This window comes from Crocodylus siamensis, chromosome 5 (assembly GCF_052110815.1).
Source record: "Crocodylus siamensis isolate JL-2025a chromosome 5, ASM5211081v1, whole genome shotgun sequence".
NCBI lineage: Eukaryota > Metazoa > Chordata > Crocodylia > Crocodylidae > Crocodylus > Crocodylus siamensis.
In genome coordinates this window covers 206421258-206438792 of record NC_143399.1, presented here as the reverse complement: position 1 = coordinate 206438792, position 17535 = coordinate 206421258, and the positions used below count along the sequence as shown (strand labels likewise).

The 17535-nt window shown below is 50.7% G+C and overlaps 2 protein-coding genes across 3 annotated transcripts in view; both read left to right on the top strand.

The window, feature by feature from the left end:
* Positions 1–8289, top strand: part of LOC149865242 (GTPase IMAP family member 9-like) — a 27506-nt gene extending 19217 nt beyond the window's left edge. For both annotated transcript variants that reach the window (XM_090048119.1, XM_090048117.1), the window contains one exon: positions 2851–8289. In XM_090048119.1, the coding sequence (XP_089904245.1) occupies positions 2851–3740 (890 nt within the window). In that variant the 3' untranslated portion in view covers positions 3741–8289. The remainder of the gene's footprint in view (positions 1–2850) is intronic.
* Positions 8290–9368: 1079 nt separating this feature from the next.
* Positions 9369–12550, top strand: LOC149865241 (GTPase IMAP family member 9-like). Its single transcript, XM_090049836.1, has 2 exons — positions 9369–9390; positions 9864–12550. Exons 1-2 carry the CDS (start codon positions 9369–9371, stop codon positions 10751–10753), a joined length of 912 nt encoding a protein of 303 aa, XP_089905962.1. The 3' UTR covers positions 10754–12550.
* The last annotated feature ends 4985 nt before the right edge of the window (positions 12551–17535 follow it).

Here is a 17535-nt window from a genome sequence, read left to right as displayed (position 1 = left end):
CCACATGCTTCCTGAAGTGTGGTGCCCAGAACTTGCGTCAGTCGTTCATCAGTCACACGGGATGCCCATGCCTGCTATGGGACAGGGAAATCTGGGTGAGGGGGATCCCCTACCCTCCATCAATGCTGACCTCGTGAAGGAACACCTTGAGAAGCTGGATACCTTCAAGTCAGCCGGCCCTGACAACCTGCACCCCAGGGTACTCAAGCAGCTGGCGAGCGTCATAGCCCAGCCCCTGGCACGGGTCTTTGAAAACTCCTGGCGCTCTGGTGTAGTGCCCGAAGACTGGAAGAAGGCCAATGTGGTGCCGATCTTCAAAAAAGGGAGGAGAGTGGATCCGGCTAACTACAGGCCCATTAGCCTGACTTCTATCCTGGGGAAGATCTTAGAAAAGTTTATTAAGGAGGCCATCCTTGAGGGACTGGCCCAGGCTAACCTCCTAAGGGACAGCCAGCACGGGTTTGTTGCGGGTAGGTCTTGTTTGACCAATCTCATTTCCTTCTATGACCAGGTGACCTATCACCTGGACAAGGGAAAAGAGATTGATGTCATATATCTTGACTTCAAAAAAGCCTTTGATCTGGTATCCCATGATCACCTCTTGGCCAAATTGCCCAGTTGTGGCTTTGGCTCCACCACGATCCGCTGGCTGGGAAATTGGCTTCATGGTCGGACCCAGAGGGTTGTGATTGATGGCAGTCACTCATCATGGTGCCCTGTGACCAGTGGGGTCCCTCAAGGCTCTGTCCTGGGACCCATCCTGTTCAACATCTTCATTAACGATGTGGACACTGGAGTCAGGAGTGGACTGGCCAAGTTCGCCGATGACACCAAACTTTGGGGCAAAGCATCCACGCCAGAAGATAGGCGGGTGATCCAGGCTGACCTGGACAAGCTCAGCAAATGGGCAGACGAGAACCTGATGGTGTTTAACACCGAAAAATGCAAGGTTCTCCACCTTGGGAGGAAAAACCTGCAGCACCCTTATAGGCTCGGCAGTGCTATGTTGGTTAGCACTACAGAAGAAAAAGACTTGGGGGTCATCATTGACCACAAGATGAACATGAGCCTCCAATGCGATGCTGCGGCTAGTAAAGCGACCAAAACACTGGCTTGCATCCATAGATGCTTCTCGAGCAAATCCCGGGACGTCATTCTCCCCTTGTACTCGGCCTTGGTGAGGCCGCAGCTGGAGTCCTGCGTCCTATTTTGGGCTCCACAGTTCAAAAAGGACGTGGAGAAGCTTGAGAGAGTCCAGAGGAGAGCCACGCGCATGATCAGAGGTCAGGAAAACAGATCTTACGGCGACAGGCTGAGAGAAATGGGACTCTTTAGCCTGGAAAAGCGCAGGCTCAGGGGTGATCTGATGGCCACCTACAAGTTTATCAGGGGTCACCACCAGGATGTGGGGGAACGTCTGTTCACCAGTGCGCCCCAAGTGATGACGAGGTTGAACGGTCACAAACTCCTGCAAGACCGTTTCAGGCTGGACATAAGGAAGAATTTCTTTACTGTCCGAGTCCCCAAGGTCTGGAACAGTCTGCCAGCGGAGGTGGTTCAAGCACCTACACTGAACACCTTCAAGAGTAAATTGGATGCTTATCTTGCTGGGATCCTATGACCCCAGCTGACTTCCTGCCCTTTTGGCAGGGGGCTGGACTTGATGATCTCCCGAGGTCCCTTCCAGCCCTAATGTCTATGAAATCTATGATCTGGACGCAATACTTCAGCTGTGGTCTCAGCAAGACCTCCTGAGGCTAAAAAGGAAGGCCTACAAAAGAAGGAGGATGGGATTCACCTCCAAGGAGAATTATTATGCACTAGTCCGGTCCTGCAGGGAGCAAGCTAGGAAAGCCAAGGCTGCAACTGAAGTCCAACTAGCTTCGAGCATCAAGGACAATCAGAAGTCCTTTTTCAGATATGTGGGGAGCCGGAGGAAAAGCAAGGGCAACATTGGACCCCTGCCGAACCGGATGATAAGCAGACGGGTCATAGTTGCATCCTACCCATGAACGTTGAATCCCAGCCAAAGGCTTGTGTGTGGTCCTGGGCTCTGCATTTTAATAAGGAGGTAATAAAACTGGCAAAAATCCAGAGATGAGTGAGAAAGGTGGCGAAGAAGTTGAAAAACAGCCATGCAAGGAGAGGTGGAGGGAAGTGAGTAATGTTTAGCTTGGACAAAAGGAAATCAAGGGCCAACCAGACTATTGGTTTGAAATATTTGAAGGGTGGACACAAAAAAGAGGGAGAACCAAAAGTCTCTTGCCAAAAAAGGGCGGGGCAGACAGCAGTGGGTCTAAGTGCAGCCCAGCAAATCTGGATCAAATCCCAGGGAAGTTTTTCCTACTTGGAGTAGCCACAGGGCAATGGAATAAGGTGCCAAGAAAGTTATGGAATCTCATTCATGGAAGTTTCCAAGAAGGGGCTGGATGAGCATCTATCTGAGGAGCAGGAAGCCTACATTTACCGGGGATGGCGGGAAATGCAGTAGGTGGTCTGCCAGGTCCCTTCCAGTCTTATGTTTTGAGACAGCGAGGGAGCCCAATCCCCAGCCAGCCATGGCCCTTTCTATAACTCCCATATTGCTGCTCTGATACCAGCTGAGCACTGCCCTGCCCGCTCCAGCCCAGCTGCCCCAGCTGCGCGTGGGTGAGCACTCAGCGGGGAGCCAAGGCCGCTGGCTGCCAGTGCTCGCCACTCCCAGTGCTGCTCAGCCCCACAAAGCCCGGTGTCTCCAGGCCCGTGAGCTAAGACCTTGCAGCATCTCGGGATATGGAAATAGGACCCCCAGGAGCAGCCTCTGCTACTTCACTGCCTTTCTAGTGACCCTGTGACCCTTTCTCCCCACAGGCCCAGGCCCCGACAGCCGCCGCCCTGGGAAATCTGAGCTGAGGATTGTTCTTGTTGGGAAAACTGGATGTGGGAAAAGTGCAACAGGCAACATCCTCCTGAGTCAGGAACTTTTCCCATCTAAAATCTCAGCCTACTCCGTAACAAAACGATGTGCTAAGAAGCACGGAGACTGGAATGACCGGAGACTCGTGGTAGTTGATACTCCTGGTTTGTTTGACACAAAAATTCCTTTACAGGAAACCATGCAAGAGATCGGGCGCTGTGTGCTTGTCTCCTCCCCCGGGCCCCATGTCATCCTTCTGGTCATGCAGTTGGGGCGTTTCACTAAAGAAGAGAAGGTGACAGTTGCTCGAATACAAGACATTTTTGGGGAGAAGGCTATTCACTATATGATCTTCTTGTTCACCAGAAAAGATGATTTAGAGGATGAAACTTTAGAGGGGTATTTAAAAAAATTAGAAGACAAAGATCTTCAGAATCTGATGGCCAAGTGTGGAAACCGATGTTGTGCTTTCAACAACAAAGCAACAGGACAGGAGCGGGAGGACCAGGTCTCAGAGCTGATGGGAATAATTGATCGGATGGTCCAGCAGAACGGAGGCTCACATTACACGAATGATATGTACATATATGTTCAGAGGAAACTTGAAGAAAGAATGGAGGAGCTAAAGAGAGCCCATATTGAAAAGGTGTTAAGAGAAAACCAAAAAAAGATATCTCAGTCTGACCAGGAATGTAAAACTGAAGAAACACAAAAAATGAAGAAGGGCCACCAGGAATCTCTGCCTAACCTCAGGGAAGAAGCTGAGAAGGATGTTTCTCTAATACAACAGATTTTAAAACAATTTGCACACATATTTTCAAGAATTAAAAGCTGGTTTAAGTGACGTTGGGCAAGTAATTGTAATTTCTCCTTGCCTCATTGCTGTGCCTCTTTTTCAATGGCTTTGAATGGGTTTCAATTCCCTCTAAACTTTTTAGGTTCTTTAGGTTTTCCACATAGTAGGTTATATTTTACCATCATTTCAGTCATCCTACTACACCCTGTCTGGAGTGGCAGGAAAATTAGGCTAATGTATTGGATTCATTTTGATAGTTACTGGCTGTAAAAACCAATCTTACTCAAGACCCATTTACAGAAACTAGGATCTGTTCCCAAAAAACACTCTTCATTCTCAAGGGTTTGAACAGCTTAGGGAGACTGAGGCTCCCAGCTGTGTACAGGCTTTGCATCTGACTACTCTTCTTTATGTGTTACGTGATTGGCCGCCCACCCTGATCTGGGCCTAAACTGTTGTTTCTACTTCTGCAAAATATGCTACAAAACAGAAAATGATGAAAGATTCACTGCATGGACTTTCAGACCCGTTATTATTCATCTGAAAATGTATGAGGACTTTGGATTTGCATATACTTTGCATATTCTATTTGGCACTTCCGTTCATGTAAGTAGATGTAACTGAATGCTTTAAAAATATTCAACCATTTCAGACTGTTGTACTCAGAAAATTACCATACTTACTTGTAGACAGAGTGTACCCAGAATTGTCATGCAATTTCGCTATTGTTGCCTGCTTAGCTTCTCATTACCTCCACCATGCTATGATCCTTTCTGTGAATTATGAATGATAATATTGACCGGGCGTTACTGCAGTAGTCAGCATTATGGTGAACTTTAGAACACAATAAACTCAGATGTCATTGATCGCAGAACAGTTTTTGACTCATCTCAAGTTTGTTGTCTGCTGTCATTTATTAGCCAGGGGAGGGATCCTGCCTCTCACCACAGTCCTGGACACTGCTGCAGAAGAGCACGCAGGGGCTGAGAAGTCCTCTTGGAGAGGTGGATGGGGGGTTCCCCTTGTACAGACAAGGTAATTGGTGTTCACAGCCCACCACCCCTGTTGGGGAAGTTGGGCCATGGGTGGAAAGGGGATGGCAGTACCAGGAGGGTTCTGGGAAGCTCTTGGTTGTTGGTCTTCCATTGGTGCCCGCCCTACCAGAGCCACTGGAGAAGTTCCTCATAGCTTTGATTTGTGTTGGGGCCATACCAGCCTGTAGAAGAGCTGCCCCAAATCCGCATGGCACTGACACCCCTATCAGCCTTTTCTTTGGCTGTATTTGGCACTGGAGAGGCCTTACCTGGAGTCCTGTGTCCACTTTTGGGCCCCGCACTTGAAGGATGTGGTGAGTGTGGAAACAGTCATATGCAGAGCAACAGAAATGCTTATGGGCCTGGGAGACAAGACTTTGGAATAGAGGCTGAAAGAGCTAGGGGTATTTAGTCTGGGGAAGAGAAGACTGAGGGAGGGGATTGATAATAGTCTTCAAATACATGATGGGCAATTTTGGAGATGGTGGGGATGGGCCTTTCTCTGTGGCTGTAGGGCACAGGTCTAGAAGAAATGGCTTGAAGCTGGAGAAGAGGAGGTTGAGGTTGGAGATGAGGAGGAACCTTCTGACTCCAAGAGTGGTCAAGCACTGGAAGAGGCTGCCTCGAGAAGTTATGGTGGAATCTGTACCCTTGGAAGTTTTCAAGGGCAGGCTGGACAGACTCTTAGTTGGGATGCTTTGGATAAGGAAGTTCTTGCCTTGAGCATGGAGCTGAACCAGTTGACTTTGGATACATCTACATAGAATCATAGAATCAATGAGTCTGAAGGGACCTAGACAGATCATCTAGTCCGACCGCCTGCCATGGGCAGGAAGGAGCACTGGGGGTGGAGGGGTCATAAGACCCCAGCCAGGTGCCTGTCCAGTCTCCTCTTGAAGATCTCCAGGGAAGGTGAGAGCACCACCTCTTTGGGAAGCCTATTCCAGGCTCTGGCCACCCTTACAGTGAAGTAGTTCTTCCTAATAGCTAACCTAAACCTCTCCTCCCTCAGCTTGTGGCCATTGTTCCTGGTGACTCCAAGGGGGGCCCTGGGGAACAGACTTTCCCCAAGCCCCTGCTGGTGGCCCTGATAAAGTTGTAGGCAGCCACAAGATCCCCCCTCAGGCTCCTCTTGCGGAGACTGAAGAGATTCAGGTCCCTCAGCCTCTCCTCATAGGGCTGGCCATGGAGGCCTCCAACCATACAAGTGGCCTCCTCTGGACCCTCTCCAGGTTCTCCACGTCCTCCTTGAAGTGCGGCGCCCAGAACTGGACGCAGTACTCTAGCCGAGGCCTGACCAGTGCCGCATAGAGGGGGAGCAAGACCTCTCTCGACCTGTTAGTGATGCCCCTGTTGGTGCAGGGCAGGGTGCGGTCAGCTCTGCCTATTGCTTCATTGCATTGGTGACTTGTATTCATCCTGGAGTCAATCCTGACTCCAAGATCCCTCTCTGCCTCTGTGCTGCCGAGAGGGTCAGCCCCTAACGTATAACCATAATGCTGGTTCCCCCTTCCCAGGTGCAGCACCCTGCACTTGTCCTTGTTGAACCGCATCCTGTTCAGATCCGCCCATTTCTCCAACCTATCCAGGTCTGCCTGGATGAAGTCACTTTAGCCCACAGCTTGCTGTCATCAGTGAACTTTAACAGAATGCTCTCCACACCCTAATCCGGGTCGCTGACGAAGATATTGATCAGCACTGGCCCAAGGACTGAGCCCTGGGGGACTCCGCTGCCCACACCCTCCCAGGTCGACAACGACCTGTTCACCACCCCCCCTGGGTGCACCACTGGAGCCAGTTTGCCACCCATGTGACTGTGCATTCGTCAGTGCCGCACTCCCTTAGCTTGCCCACCAGAATTGGGGGGGACACTGTGTCGAAGGCCTTCTGGAAGTCCAAAAAGATGACTTCGACTTCCTTCTTCCCATCTAAGCTCTTTGTTGCCTGGTCATAGAAACAGACCAGGTTAGTCAGGCAGGATCGGCCTGGCACAAACCCATGCTGGTTACCCCTCAACATCACTTCCCGTGCAGGGCTCTCACAAATGTGGCCCTTGATAATTTTTTCAAAGACCTTCCCCAGGATAGAAGTGAGGCTGACTGGCCTGTAGTTGCCAGGCTCTTCCTTCCTCCCCTTCTTGAAAATAGGGACCACACTGGCCCTTTTCCAGTCCTCAGGGACTTGTCCCGAGCACCAGGAGTCCTCGAACAGCCGTGCTACTGGCCCCACAATGACAGCAGCCAATTCCCTCAGCACCCGCGGATGAAGGTCATGCAGGCCCACCGACTTGGACACATCTAAGCCATGTGCATTAATGTGCTTTAGTTAACACCCATTAAATCCAGTACCTCCTGGTGTCTATACAGGTGATGATTTTTACTATTTAAAGCATTCTAAAGCCATCACTTAATAGACATGCACAACTTTAGAATACTTTTAAAATGGTGGAAGGCGCCTTAATTAAACTTCATTGTACATGTTTTAAATGCAGAGTGAACTCAGGCAGTGTCTCAGCCTACCTACTTCACTTTGCCTTATTTCATGTGTATTTAACTGGGCTTTTTAAAGTAGTAGTAAATTGCTACCAACAGGTGTACCTAGCAGAGCCAACCAGTTGCTCGCTATGGGATGTGGGGGCAAGAGAAGGGCTAGGGAGCAAGCCACATGATTGTGAGCTTGAAATATCCACAAGTAGCAGCAGCAACTAACTCAATTAGCTGTGCTGAGCAGGAAGCGAGAGGAGCTCAAGTGCCAAGGGTTACTGTGTGGAGAAGTGGGGCTGAGTCCACACCTTGGGCCCTGCTTGCCTGCCCACCCCACCTTCTCTGGCAGCTGGGCACAAGACCTGGCGGCTGTGTGGCCCAGCCAGGATGGCTGGGGGAGAAGATGTGGCCATAAACCCCTGAGGGAGGAGGCTGGGGGCAGGTCTGTGGGGCTGGGCACCGAGAGCACTGGAAGCGGCAGGTCCACTTGGCCTGGCCTTGCCCAGGCTGGACTGGCACCTGCTCCACCCTCAGCCCCCTGCCCTGGTGTATCCCCAGTGACAGCTTTGCTCCTGGTCATGAGAGCAGTGGGACTCCATGCTGGCACCACACATACCACCTTGGAGACAGCACCAGGAGGGGCATGGGGCTGTGGGCACAGTGGGGCAGGAAGCTACAGAGATGCTGAGTCTTAGCACAGTAGCAAAACGTGTCCTGGAGGTCGCAGCAGTACAGCCAGCCCACACTAGCCCTCTGCAGCCCACACATGGGAGCTGCCCTGCACGGGCTGCACCTGCTCTGCTCCAGGGCTTCCAGCCTGCCCAGCTCTGGGCCAGGAGCCATGGGACTGGGGAGCCCGGCACCTCTTATGTGGGCAGGGGACGACACAAACACAAGCACATGCACACAAAGACACAATCATACAGGCACGCACGACGAAGCAGACTCCCCACCTCCCCCAGGTTGCACGAGCAGAACAGTGGGTGTTCTGGATTCTCCAGAACCTAGATGGAAAATCCTCAAACAATTGCAACCCATACTCGAAAAACACCCAGTTCTTAAAGAAATCTTTTCAGAGTCACCCATTTTAGCCTTTAAACAAGCCCCAAACCCTCCCACCCTCACCACCAGAAGCAAGCTTCCTATGGCCCAAAGCATACCGAAAGGATCCAGACCATGCTGGGACAAGGAAAGCAAAACCTGCCAACATATTTCCACCACTCTCATAAAACCGACACCTCCACAACAGAACCAGTACCCTTCCTGGCTCTTACACATGCACCGCCCCAAAAGTGACATCTCATTCAGTGCACTGAATGCCCTGATGGAGAATAAGTAGGAGAAACCAAACAGCAAATGTATTCAGAATAGACACACACTGAAAATCCAAAGACAACATACCCTGTGACACATAGGTACACATTTCTCATGAGACAACCACTGTCGCTCCAGTCTCTCACTTCTAATCCTCGAAGGGAACTTACAAAGCACCTCTTGGAGTTGAGCTTATGAACTTCCTGTCGTAAATTTATTGGACGTCATTCTCCCCTTGTACTCGGCTTTGGTGAGGCCGCAGCTGGAGTACTGCGTCCAGTTTTGGGCTCCACAATTCAAGAAGGATGTGGAGAAGCTTGAGAGAGTCCAGAGGAGAGCCACGCGCATGATCAGAGGTCAGGAAAACAGATCTTACGGCGACAGGCTGAGAGAAATGGGACTCTTTAGCCTGGAAAAGCGCAGGCTCAGGGGTGATCTGATGGCCACCTACAAGTTTATCAGGGGTGACCACCAGGATCTGGGGGAACGTTTGTTCACCAGAGCGCCCCAAGGGATGATGAGGTCAAAAGGTTATAAACTCCTGCAAGACCGTTTCAGGTTGGACATAAGGGAGAATTTCTTTACCGTCCAAGCCCCCAAGGTCTGGACCAGCCTGCCAGCGGAGGTGGTTCAAGCACCTACATTGAACACCTTCAAGAGTAAATTGGATGCTTATCTTGCTGGGATCCTATGACCCCAGCTGACTTCCTGCCCTTTGGGCAGGGGGCTGGACTCGATGATCTCCCGAGGTCCCTTCCAGCCCTGATGTCTATGAAATCTATGAAACCTGTGGGAACCGGTGCATTCTCTCCCTTTTCTTGGGGCAGGAGTAGTTCCCTTACGTGATGTCTCAGCTGTCTCATTTCCGTAATACTCCACCTCTGCCACTGTTCCCATCTCATTCATAGAAGTTTCCAAGAAGGGGCTGGATGAGCATCTATCTGAGGAGCAGGAAGCCTGCATTTACAGGGGATGGTGGGAAATGCAGTAGGTGGTCTGCCAGGTCCCTTCCAGTCTTATGTTTTGAGACAGCGAGGGAGCCCAATCCCCAGCCAGCCATGGCCCTTTCTATTACTCCCATATTGCTGCTCTGATACCAGCTGAGCACTGCCCTGCCCGCTCCAGCCCAGCTGCCCCAGCTGCGCGTGGGTGAGCACTCAGCGGGGAGCCAAGGCCGCTGGCTGCCAGTGCTCACCACTCCCAGTGCTGCTCAGCCCCACAAAGTCCAGTGTCTCCAGGCCCGTGAGCTAAGTCCTTGCAGCGTCTTGGGATATGAAAATAGGACACCCTGGAGCAGCCCGTTACTTCACTGCCTTTCTAGTGACCCTTTCTCCCCACAGGCCCAGGCCCCGACAGCCACCGTCCTGGGAAATCTGAGCTGAGGATTGTTCTCGTTGGGAAAACTGGAAGTGGGAAGAGTGCAACAGGAAACAACATCCTGAGTGAGGAACTTTTCTCATATGGTATCTCAGCCCGGTCTGTAACAAAACAATGCGTTAAGAAGCACGGAGACTGGAATGACCAGAGCCTCGTGGTAGTTGATACTCCTGGTTTGTTTGACACACAAATGTCTTTATGGGCAACCATGCAAGAGATCAGGAGCTGTGTGCTTGTCTCCTCCCCAGGGCCCCACGCCATCCTTCTGGTCATGCAGCTGGGGCGTTTCACTGGAGAAGAGAAGGTGACATTTGCTCGAATACAAGACATTTTTGGGGAGAAGGCTATTCACTATATTATCTTCTTGTTCACCAGAAAAGATGATTTAGAGGATGAGAATTTAGAGGGGTATTTAAAAACCTTAGAAGACAAAGATCTTGAGGAGCTGATGGCCAAGTGTGGAAACCGATGTTGTGCTTTCAACAACAAAGCAACAGGACAGGAGCGGGAGGACCAGGTCTCAGAGCTGATGGGAATAATTGATCGGATGGTCCAGCAGAACGGAGGCTCACATTACACGAATGAGATGTACATATATGCTCAGAGGAAACTTGAAGAAAAAAAGGAGGAGCTATGGAGAGCCCATACTGAAAAGATGTTCAGAGAAAACGAAGAAAAGAGATCTCAGTCTGACCAGGAATGTAAAACTGAAGAAACAGAAGAAATGAAGAAGGGCCACCAGGAATCTCTGCCTAACCTCAGGGAAGAAGCTGAGAAGGATGTTTCTCTAATACAACAGATTTTAATACAATTTGCACACATATTTTCAAGAAACAAAAGCTGGTTTAAGTGACGTTGGGCAAGTAATTGTAATTTCTCCTTGCCTTATTGCTGTGCCTCTTTTTCAATGGCTTTGAATAGGTTTCAATTCCCTCTAAACTTTTTAGGTTCTTTAGGTTTTCCACACAGTAGGTTATATTTTACCATCATTTCAGTCATCCTCCTACACCCTGTCTGGAGTGGCAGGAAAATTAGGCTAATGTATTGGATTCATTTTGATAGTTACTGGCTGTAAAAACCAATCTTACTCAAGACCCATTTACAGAAACTAGGATCTGTTCCCAAAAAACACTCTTCATTCTCAAGGGTTTGAACAGCTTAGGGAGACTGAGGCTCCCAGCTGTGTACAGGCTTTGCATCTGACTACTCTTCTTTATGTGTTACGTGGTTGGCCACCCACCCTGATCTGGGCCTAAACTGTTGTTTCTGCTTCTGCAAAATACACCACAAAACAGAAAATGATGAAAGATTCACTGCATGGACTTTCAGACCCCTGATAATTCATCTGAAAATGTATGAGGACTTTGGATTTGCATATACTTCGCATATTTTATTTGGCACTTCCATTCATGTAAGTAGATGTAACTGAATGTTTTAAAAATATTCAACCATTTGTGAGTGTTGTACTCAGAAAATTACCATGCTTACTTGCAGACAGAGGGTACGCAGAATTGTCATGCAGTTCTGCCATCGTTGCCTGTTTAGCTTCTCATTACCTCCACCGTGCTATGATCCTTTCTGTGAATTATGAACGATATCGACTTGGCTTTATTGCAGCAGTCAGCATTATGGCGAACTTTAGAACACAATAAACTCAGATGTCATTGATCGCAGAACAGTTTTTGACTCATCTCAAGTTTGTTGTCTGCTGTCATTTATAAGCCAGGGGAGGGATCCTGCCTCTCACCACAGTCCTGGACACTGCTGCAGAAGAGCACACGGGGCTGAGAAGTCCTCTTGGGGAGGTGGATGGAGCGGTCCCCTTGTACAGACAAGGTATGTGGTGTTCACAGCCCACGACCCCTGTTGGAGGAGGTGGGCCATGGGTGGAAAAGGGATGGCAGTGCCCTTTTAAGTTTGTTGATCCATTTTTAAAGTTTGTATGTGAGCTTTTCATGTAGTCTTGCAACCCACTTTTGGGTCACAACCCATGGGTTGACAAATGCTAATTTAGAAGGCCTGCTCCCCATGGTTTGAGGAATGTAAATTGCAGCCCTCCCTTCCTTGCATTCATCAGTAGGGGAATGACAAAGACAAGCCTCACTCTTAACTGGGACCATGATTTGCACTGTGCTCAGACTGCTATCCCCCTCCAGCTGCTTGTAAGCCAACCTAGCCTCATACCTGTCTCTATCTCACATCATGCTCGGTCTCAGCCCACGGCTCCAAGTTCCAAACATCGGTTTGTGTTTAAGCTGCGCTGAAGTCAAGCAGCCCTACTTAGTCATGGGAACATGAGTCTCCTTGCAATCACCATGGTTTTCATAGATTTTATAGACATTAGGACTGGAAGAGACCTCAGAAGATCATCGAGTCCAGCTCCCTACCCCAGGGCAGGAAGTCAGCAGGATCCCAGCAAGATAAACATCCAAGTTTCTCTTGAAGGTGTTTAAAGTAGATGCTTGAACCACCACCGGCGGCAGTCTATTCCAGACCTTCGGGGCTCGGAAAGTAAAGAAGTTTTTCCTTATGTGCAGCCTGAAACGGTCTTGGAGGAGTTTATGATTTCAACTTTGTCATCCCTTGGGAGGCTCTGGTGAACAAACACTCCCCCAGATCCTGGTGAGCACCCCTTATAAACTTAGAGATGGGCATCAGATCACCACTGACCCTGCATTTTTCCAGGCTGGAGTCCCATGGCTCTCAGCCTGTCATCGTAATATCTGTTTTCCTGACCTCTTATCATGCGCGTGGCTCTCCTCTGGACTCTCTCAAGCTTCTCCACATCCTTTTTGAATTGTGGAGCCCCAAACTGGACGCAGTACTCCAGCTGCAGCCTCACCAAGGCCAAGTACAATGAGAGAATGACATCCTGGGATTTGCTCGAGAAGCATCTATGGATGCAAGCCAGCATTTTGCCTGCTTTACTAGGCTCAGAATCACATTGCAGGCTCATGTTCATCTTGAGGTCAATCATGACTCCCAAGTCCCTTTCGTCTGTAGTGCTAGCCAGCATAGCACTGCTGAGTCTATAGGCATGGTGCAGGTTTTTCTTCCCAAGGTGGAGAACCTTGCATTTTTCCATGTTAAACAATGTCAGGTTCTCATCTGCACATTTCCTTAGCCTGTCAAGGTCAGCCTGGATTGCCCCCCCTGTCCTGAGGTGTGGATGCTATACACCAAAGTTTGGTGTTGTTAATGAATTTGGCCAGTCTGCTTCTGAATCCAATGTCCACATCATTAATGAAGATGTTGAATAATATAGGTCCAAGGACAGAGCCTTGGGGGACCCCACTGGTCACAGTGTACCACCATGATTGACTTCCATCAACCACCACCCTCTGGGTCCAACCACAGAGCCAGTTCCTCAGCCAGCGGATCGTGGTGGATCTGAGGCCGCGGTTGACCAGTTTTGCCAAGAGGTGATCATGGGATACCAGATCAAAGGCTTTTTTGAAGTCAAGATATACAACATCAATCTCCTCTCCCTAGTCCAGGTGATAGGTCACCTGGTCATAAAAGGAAATAAGATTGGTCAAGCAAGACCTACCCACAACAAACCCATCCTGGCTATCCCTCAGGATGTTGCCATTGTCCAGTCTGTTAAGAATGGCCCCTTTGATATTCTTTTCTAAGACCTTCCCCAGGATAGAGGTCAGGCTGATGGGCCTGTAGTTTTCTGGATCCACTTCCCTCCTTTCCTTGAAGATAGGCACCGCATTGGCCTTCTTCCAATTTTTGGGCAATTGACCAGAGCCCCAGGAGTTCTCAAAGATCCGTGCCAGGGGTTGATGCTTGCCAGCTCCTTGAGTACCTTGGGGTGTGGATAGGGGGAGACAGACCTAACAGAGGAGTCATCAACACTTCATAGAATCAGCAAACATGAGGGTTGGAAGGGACCTCAGGAAGTCATACCTAGTCTAGTCTAACCCCTGCTCAGATCAGGACCAGCCCAAACTATCTCATCCCAGACTTGAAAACAACAACCAAAACCGGAGAGGAAGATGCAAAATGAAAGGTAGTACTGGAAGGTAGTACAACACTGGACCAGGTTACCCACAGAGTCTGTGGCCTCTCCATCCTTGGAGGTTTAAAACCCTGGAACTTCTGCAGTGCTGAGCAACCTTGCCTCCTGGCAGAGCAGGATGCTGAATAAATCTCTGCAGTGGCAAGCAAATACCTTGCCTTGCCTTCTTAGTTTCATAGTTTCATAGTAGCTAGAGTCGGAAGGGACCTAGGTAGATCATCTAGTCCGACCCCCTGCCTTAGCAGGAAAGAGCACCGGGGTCAGATGACCCCGGCAAGGTGCTCATCTAACTGCCTTTTAAAAATCCCCAGGCTAGGAGCCTGCACCACTTCCCCTGGAAGCCGGTTCCAGGCCCTAGCCGCCCTGACTGTGAAGTAGCGCCTCCTAATATCTAATCTAAACTTACCCTCCGCCAGCTTGTGACCGTTATTCCTGGTCACTCCTGGCAGCGCACGGGGGAACAGGGACTCCCCCGATACCTGCTGATCCCCCCTGACCAGTTTGTAGCAGGCCACAAGGTCCCCCCTTAACCTTCTCTTGTGGAGGCTAAACAGGTTCAGGGCCCGTAGCCTCTCCTCATAAGGCCTGCCCTGCTGACCCCTGATCATACGAGTGGTCCTCCTCTGAACTCTTTCCATATCGTCCACGTCCCTCTTGAAGTGTGGCGCCCAGAACTGGACGCAGTACTCCAGCTGCGGCCTGACCAGTGCCGCATAGAGGGGGAGGATCACCTCCCTGGACCTGCTCGAGATGCATCTGTGGATGCATGACAGGGTACGGTTGGCCTTCTTGACTGCCTCCCCACACTGCCGGCCCATGTTCATCATGGAGTCAATGACGACTCCAAGATCCTTTTCCGTCTCCGTGCTGGCAAGAGGGGAGTTCCCCAACCTGTAAGTGTGGTGCCGGTTCTTCCTCCCCATGTGCAACACCTTGCACTTATCAGTGTTAAACCCCATCCTATTCTCATCCGCCCACCGTTGCAACCTGTCAAGGTCAGCTTGTAGCCTATTGCACCCTTCTAGTGCACCCACATCCCCCCACATCTTAGTGTCATCAGCAAACTTGAACAGGGTGCTTTCTACCCCCTCATCCAAGTCACTGATGAAGATGTTGAACAGTGCGGGCCCGAGGACTGAGCCCTGCGGGACCCCACTGCCCACGTCCTTCCAGGTCGAGAAGAACCCATCCACTACCACCCTCTGGGTGCGGCCCTCCAACCAGTTGGCGACCCATTTGACCGTGTGGGCATCGACACCACAGTCTCCCAGCTTTTTGATGAGGACAGGGTGAGAGACAGTGTCGAAAGCCTTCCGGAAGTCCAGAAAGACTACATCCACAGCAACCCCTGCGTCTAATGATTTGGTGACCTGATCGTAAAAGGCCACCAGGTTGGTCTGACAAGACCTGCCACTGATGAACCCATGTTGGTTGCCCCTGAGCATGCATTCCCCCGCAAGGCCCTCCTGGATGTGTGCCAGGATGATTTTTTCAAAGAGCTTACCCGGGATTGAGGTAAGACTAACTGGCCTGTAATTTCCCGGGTCCTCTTTTTTTCCCTTTTTGAAGATAGGGACCACATTGGTCCTCTTCCAGTCCTCCGGCACCTCGCCAGAGCACCACGAGTGCTCACAGAGCCGCGCCAGGGGTCCCGCAATGACCTCGGCCAGTTCCTGTAGAACCCTAGGGTGAAGATCGTCCGGACCAGCGGACTTGAACACGTCCAGCCTCTCCAGAAGTACCCTAACTAACTCCTCGCTAACCCCTGGCCCAGGCGTGTTTCTCCCGGGGCCCGAGGGGGGCCCAGCAGGGAGGTGGCTGAACTGGTCCCTACTTAGGAAGACAGAGGCAAAGAAATCGTTAAATATGTTAGCTTTATCATCTGGCGTGACGACTAAGTTGCCCATCGTGTCCTGCAGGGGCCCCACATTACCCGGGACCCTCTTTTTACCCCCTATGTATTTGAAGAAGGACTTCTTATTATCCTTGATCCGGGAAGCTAGTCCTATCTCCATCTCTGCCTTGGCCCTCCTGACTGCCCCCCTACATCCTCGGGCGACTGTAACATAGTCCTTCTTGGTGATGACCCCATCTCTCCATTGGGTATATGCCTCCTTTTTAGCAAGGAGACATTCCCGGATGCTCCTAGTGAGCCATGGGGGTTTATGTGCCCTCCTGCTCCCTTTGACCCTTGTTGGGATTACCTCCCTTTGGGCATGGAGGATCGTCTCCTTAAGGAGCAACCACTCACCTTCGACATCTGGCTCCCTTCCCCTCTGGGTCCTCAGCGCTTCCCCAACGATCCTCCTTAGCTTGTTGAAGTCAGCCCTCCTAAAGTCTAGGGCTGTTGCCTTGCTGCAGCCCTTTGCCACCTTACGCTGGATGGTGAATTCCAGCAAGCGATGATCACTGTCTCCCAGGTGGCCCATCACCCGCAGCCCCCTCACCAGGTCATCACCCGTGGCCAGCACCAGGTCCAACAAGGCGTCTCCCCTGGTGGGACTGTGCACCTCCTGGGTTAGATGGAGGTCCTGAACTCTGGCTAAGAACCGACGTGAGCGATCAGACTTGGCTGACTGCTCCTCCCAGCAGATGTCTGGGAAGTTCAGGTCCCCCATGATGACCACATCCTTAGCCCTCACTGCCTCTGTGAGCTGACCTAAGAATTCCTGGTCGAGCTCTTCTCCCTGGTTGGGAGGTCTATAGTAGACTCCCACCGTTAAGTCTCTGTCCCCTGGACTGCCTTTTACTCTAACCCAGAGCACCTCAGAGTGCCCCCCCTCTACCCCCATGCTAATTAACGAGGAAGTATATTCCTCCTTGATGTAGAGTGCTACTCCTCCACCTTTCCTTCCTATCCTGTCCCTCCTGTACAGCCTATAGCCCTTGACACTCACCGCCCAGTCATGCGATGAGTCCCACCACGTTTCTGTGGTCTATCATATCTGTATTGAGGATTGCCACTGCATGGCAGCCTGTCACTTCAAATATTGTGTATTAAGAAGCTGTGACTTCAAGCAGAGGTGAGGAGGAATGTGCACACACCACACAGCACATGAACACACACATGTGCTCATTGCAATTAGGATCCAAGGTCACCAGCTTCTTCTGACTGAGCATTCAAATAAGTAAATGAAGTGCACACACCTGGGCTGGGAAGAAGGGACTATGCCATGATGGAGTCTGAGCAGGAGGGGAAACAAGGGATTGGCTCAGATCCATTGATAGAGCATGTCTATAATATGCATCCCTGATGTCCAGTCTGACTGACAGGCGAGACTCGAATCATCCTTTGGCAATCCATGTGAAGGACCAGGTAGGAGCGGGCAGTGCAAGCACAGCTCTTGTACCAGCTTTCCCCACTCCCACTTCCCTCTTGCCAGTCACGACACACCCTACAGGTGCATGCAGACCCCCAGCTGGGCTGCTCTTTCCTAGTGCTGCCCCTCCAAGTCCCACCAGCCTGGCTAGCACCAGCCATCCCCCAGCACAGCACATGTCCCCCAGCCATGTAATTTGTGCCACCAAGTCACTCTAGACTTCTCCAGGGCATCAGGCTGCATCGTGCACTGTCTGGTGCCCCCTGCCGCCTACTCCAACAGAACTAC